The sequence below is a fragment of the Lineus longissimus genome, chromosome 1, assembly GCF_910592395.1.
Source record: "Lineus longissimus chromosome 1, tnLinLong1.2, whole genome shotgun sequence".
NCBI lineage: Eukaryota > Metazoa > Nemertea > Pilidiophora > Heteronemertea > Lineidae > Lineus > Lineus longissimus.
In genome coordinates this window covers 23,550,176-23,555,849 of record NC_088308.1, presented here as the reverse complement: position 1 = coordinate 23,555,849, position 5,674 = coordinate 23,550,176, and the positions used below count along the sequence as shown (strand labels likewise).

The 5,674-nt window shown below is 43.1% G+C and overlaps 2 protein-coding genes across 2 annotated transcripts; both read left to right on the top strand.

The window, feature by feature from the left end:
• The first annotated feature begins 381 nt into the window (after positions 1–381).
• LOC135499570 (L-xylulose reductase-like) lies at positions 382–2,666 on the top strand. Its single transcript, XM_064790466.1, has 5 exons — positions 382–534; positions 940–1,037; positions 1,267–1,421; positions 1,681–2,006; positions 2,299–2,666. Exons 1-5 carry the CDS (start codon positions 483–485, stop codon positions 2,400–2,402), a joined length of 735 nt encoding a protein of 244 aa, XP_064646536.1. The 5' UTR covers positions 382–482; the 3' UTR covers positions 2,403–2,666.
• A 344-nt stretch (positions 2,667–3,010) lies between these two features.
• On the top strand, positions 3,011–5,674 carry LOC135493175 (L-xylulose reductase-like). Its single transcript, XM_064780216.1, has 5 exons — positions 3,011–3,127; positions 3,717–3,814; positions 4,052–4,206; positions 4,447–4,772; positions 5,347–5,674. Exons 1-5 carry the CDS (start codon positions 3,076–3,078, stop codon positions 5,448–5,450), a joined length of 735 nt encoding a protein of 244 aa, XP_064636286.1. The 5' UTR covers positions 3,011–3,075; the 3' UTR covers positions 5,451–5,674.

Here is a 5,674-nt window from a genome sequence, read left to right as displayed (position 1 = left end):
AATAAGAAGTATATTAAGTGAAATATGAAAATTGTCCTCTTTCCAATTATTTCTGAAGGCTGCAATTTCAACGAGACCGTGTAATGTTTTTTGTCACCACACTGGTCCCATGCACGCACGTACACTTTGTAGACTCCCGGGGCAGTCCATTGCGTCATTCTAGGGTGAGGGACGAGGCCGGTACACTGCGTCCGGAGTGTAACACTTGTGATGGACCAGGCTATATACATTGTATAATGTTCGTTTGTCCGGCCATCACATCGGGGATGCAAATATCCACCCCTGATTTCTTTCAGGATACCTTGCAATAAACGTGCCATGATTTATATCTCGCGCCAAAAGCAAACATGAATATGTTAATGACAATGACAATAACTGGATGCCATATCATTTGACACAGATACAACAAAGCAGTCACAGTAGAGTCGAAACGGAAGCAACGGATTTGAAGTCTCTCGTTGAGGTGACAGGAGACTGCCAAGATGGCATACAACTTCTCAGGGAAAAACGCTATCGTGACCGGTGGGGGACGCGGTAAGTACACCGATTTCACCAGCCAACTTGGCCAAAAGGACGAGCCGATCCCTCGCTCCGTCTGAGCCACGGAGCCAACCTCCTTGCGCATGACCGGGACTATTTATATCCACGTATAATACAGGTCGTCCTTGTGAATACCGGTATCGCGTGTCGTTTTGAAGAGGCCCCCCTGGGGTGCCATATTTTGCATGAATTTTGATTGGCTATTTATACTCCATGAACTTAGTTTCTCAGAGAGTCCCGCGATCTCGGCGAACTTTAGAACTTAAGAATAATAGGCCTACATGGAGGTGCTATATCACCGCTATACCGCGTTCATAGAAAGACTATCATCATTGAAATGCCAAGGGAGTCAAGAACCCTTTGATCCTTAAAGATTTTATAGCTGTTTTCAATCTATAGGTATTGGTCGAGCTATTGTAGAAGGATTGTCGAAAAATGGGGCAGAAGTCTGGGCTGTCAGTAGGACAAAGGAAGAATTGGATAAGGTTGAACAAGAGGCAAGTGCAGCATGTTAGCAATGACTTTTATCATCAAACCTTGATTTACCCTAAACATTGATGTCTCAACTGTAAATTCTTTTGTGTACGACGAATGCTAAATTGTTAATTTGGTTAAGGCGAGGATACCTGTTACAAGCTATTCTTCACAAATAAGCGTATTGTCCTTTAAGAACAAGAATTTTTTAAAGATGGATGAACTTAGAACATCACTGTTCATCTCTTGCAGATCCCCAACACCCATGGTGTCCAGGCAGATCTCTCGGATTGGAACGCCACAAAGAAAGCTATTGAAGCCATAGGACCAGTTGACTTCTTAGTTAACAATGCGGCAACAAGTGCTGTGGCCAGCTTTGTTGATGTCAAACCAGAGGATTTTGATACGTATGAGTCACAATTGAAATCATCTTCTTCCCATCTTCTGCATAGTTGCTTCCCTTGACGAAATATGAGATTGTGCCAACACATGAGCATCTTGCCAAAAATGGTTTTACATGATCACAGTAGAGGGCCATGTAGCTAGATGGAGAGCACTTGGAAGCATTTACCACCCCAAACCGCCAGTGACCCCGACCAAAAGCTATAGCTCCAGGCATACAATATCTTGTCTCCATTCAACAACAAACTGTTCATTCAATTTCAGCTTGTTCCATACCAATGTCAAGTCGATCATTTGCGTCTCCCAGGTCGTTGCTAAAGGCATGATTGAATCAGGAAAAGGAGGCTCAATAGTCAATATGTCAAGTCAAGCATCACAGAGGGCTCTGAAGGAACACACCCTATATTGCGGAACAAAAGGTGCTGTGGATGCCATTTCAAGAGTCATGGCTTTAGAACTTGGACCACACAAGATTCGAGTGAATACTGTCAATCCCACGGTTGTAATGACAGCTTTGGGAAGACAGTTCTGGAGCGACCCTGCCAGAGGTCAACCAATGCTTGACAGAATACCACTTGGGAGATTTGCAGGTACGGGAACCACTCAACAACATAGCTAGTTTGGCTCAAAGGCAGCTAATTGCCAGAACTAAGTGGAGAAGCTCGAGGACTCTAGATGATTACTCCCTTCTCGCAGTTGGCAGTTGGTTGAATGGAATAGAAATGACCGCCTTCACGGACTGAATCATAACCTTCCTCATATCAATTTATCGCATTATGTCAACTGTCTGCTATAAAGTTACCTTTTGATATGTATAACTTCTACTAAGTTATAGATAATCCTTCCGGTAAATTTAAACTAACTTAATGTTCTTAATTGCAGAGGAAGTAGACGTTGCCAATACCACATTATTCTTACTCAGCGACCAGGCCAGCATGATACACGGAGTCCACCTTCCCGTAGACGGAGGATTCTGGGCTGCGTAGCACCAAAATAGAAGATTGGGGATCCAAGAGCCTGTCATTATCGTAACATGCAGAATTGAAACTTTGATTCTTCACCACATTTGGACTATAGGATGATTACATGTATTCATACCCCAAGAAAAATCAGCGATGCCTCTTTGGATGTCAATTCCCGATTGCAGCTGCATTGGCCAGTTTTAAGATCAAGTCATCATACAAAAAAGGAATTTGTTTTCATATATAAATTTATCTATACAGAAGGAGTATACAATCTATTAAAGAAATATTAAAGTGAAATGAAAATTGTCCTCTTTCCAATTATTTCTGATGACTGCAAATATAACTAGACCGTGTAATGTTGTGCTGACCCCATGCACGCGGGTACACTTGGTGGACTCCCGACGGGGCAGTCCATTGCGTCATCTTATAGAGTGAGGGAGGAGGCCGGTCCACTGTGTCCGGAGTGTAACATTTGGTGGACCAGGCTATATGTAATGTTCGCTTGTCCGGTCATCACACACCCCTGCATGATTTCTTTCAGGATATCATGCAATAATAAATGTGCCATGATTTATATCTCGCGCCAAAAGCAAACAGGTATATGTTAATGACAATGACTAGACGCCATATCTCAGTCGAGACGGAAGTATCGGATTTGAAGTCTCTCGTGGAGGTGACAAATGACACTGCCAAAATGGCATACGACTTCTCGGGGAAGAAGGCTATCGTGACTGGTGGGGGACGCGGTAAGCAGCCTACTCCGATTTCACCAGCCGACTTCCCTACGAGCAGACGACAAAAGCACGAGCAACGCTCGCCCCGTCTGAGCCCATCCTGAGAGCATCGAGAGGCGGATTATGTTACGTCAGGATGTCTGAGCCAAGGAGCCTGTCTTCTTTGGACCGGGATCTAACGCCCCTTCGCTTCATCTGCCCATGAGAACTCCATGCGGCCCGCCAAGGCAATGCGGTTGGAGTAACTGTTGCTGGCCGCTATTTGTGCCAGTTTGAGATTGACCATGACAACCTTGACTGCCTTGATTAAAATGTTTTAGGTCAGTCTAATTGGCAGACGAGCAGGCGACATGAATTTGAATGAGGCGTGGCTAAGATATTGCGGGAAATTTTAAATAGGCATTCTCAGAACGATTTAATTTTTGGGGCCGGTTTCCATGGGGAGGTGGTTAGTTTCTAAGAGGATCCTGCAGTCGAAGTTAAGAACTTAAGAATAATAGTCCTACATGTATCACCGCCTATTTCAGGGAGGCAGCAGATTTTACATATTTTCTCCTTGCATGAAACGCTCCCATTTATAGCCGTTTTCAATATTCTATAGGTATTGGTCGAGCTATTGTAGAAGGATTGTCCAAAAATGGGGCAGAAGTCTGGGCTGTCAGTAGGACAAAGGAAGAATTGGATAAGGTTGAACAAGAGGCAAGTATAGCATGTTAGCAATCACTTTTATCATCAAACCTTGATTTACCCTAAACATTGATGTCTCAACTGTAAATTCTTTTGTGTACGACGAATGCTAAATTGTTAATTTGGTTAAGGCGAGGATACCTGTTATAAGCTATTCTTCACAAATAAGCTGGCCTTGTTAATTGTCCTTTAAAACAAGAATTTTTTAAAGATGGATGAGCTTAGAACATCGCTGTTCATCTCTTGCAGATCCCCAACACTCATGGTGTCCAGGCAGATCTCTCGGACTGGAACGCCACCAAGAAAGCTATTGAAGCCATAGGACCAGTTGACTTCTTAGTTAACAATGCAGCAATAATTGTTTTGGCTAGCCTTTTGGATATCAAACCAGAGGATTTTGATACGTACGAGTCACAATTTAAATCCTCTTCTTCCTTCCTTTCTTGAAAATATGAGATTGTGCCAACACATGAGCATCTTGCCAAAAATGGTTTTACATGATCACAGAAGAGGGCCATGTAGCTAGATGGAGAGCACTAGGAAGTTTTTACCACCCCAAACCGCCAGTGACCCCGACCAAAAGCTAGCTCTAGGCATGCAGTATCTTGTCTCCATTCAACAACAAACTGTTCATTCAATTTCAGCTTGTACAATACCAATGTCAAGTCGATCATTTGCGTCTCCCAGGTCGTTGCTAAAGGGATGATTGAATCAGGAAAAGGAGGCTCAATAGTCAATATGTCAAGTCAAGCATCAGAGAGGGCTCTGAAGGAACACATCCTATATTGCGGAACAAAAGGTGCTGTGGATGCTATCTCAAGAGTCATGGCTTTAGAACTTGGACCACACAAGATTCGAGTGAATACTGTTCATCCCACGGTCGTCATGACAGCTATGGGGAGACAGAACTGGAGTGACCCTGCCAGAAGTCAACCAATGCTTGACAGAATACCACTTGGGAGATTTGCAGGTACGGGAACCACTCAACAACATAGCTAGTTTGGCTCAAAGGCAGCTAATTGCCAGAACTAAGTGGAGAAGCTCGAGGACTCTAGATGATCACTCCCTTTTAGCAGTTGGCAGTTGGTTAAATCATCAATGGAATAGAGATGGGCCACTTCTATGTCAGTTCAGCCAACAGAATTCCTGTATGACAGCATATCGCCCTTCACTGAGCGAGTCATACCCTCCTCATATATTCCACTCCCTTCGGCTCCTCATCCATAGACGGTTCCCTTGTAAAATGCAAACAACGCCTCTAGTCCACAACTTGACCAATGGAATAGACTATGGATACGCAGCCTAAAAGGCCCATTTGTCTTATTATGCCAACTGTCTGCTATAAAGTTACCTGTTGATATTGGGTGATATGAATAAAGACTAGTAAATGCTTTTATCTAAAACTCCATGTACATTTATACTTGGCCTTTCTGTACAAAATTGAAGTAAAAGCATTTGCTAGCCTTTATTCATATCACCCAATGTATCACTCCTACCAAGTTAAAGGTGATCCTTCTGTAAAATTGTTGTTGTCTTAATTGCAGAGGAAGTTGATGTTGCCAATGCCACATTATTCTTACTCAGCGACCAGGCCAGCATGATACACGGAGTCCACCTTCCCGTAGATGGAGGATTCTGGACTACGTAGCACCAAAATAGAAGATTGATGATCCAAGAGCCTAGCACTATCATAACAGGACGAATTGAAATTTTGATTGTTCATCACATTTGGACTATAGGATGATTACATGTATTCATACCCTAAGAAAAATCAGTGATGCCTTTTGGGATGTCAATTCCCGATTGCAGCTGCATTGGCCAGTTTTAAAATCAAGTCATCATACAGCAAAAAGGAACAATTTGTTTTCATAT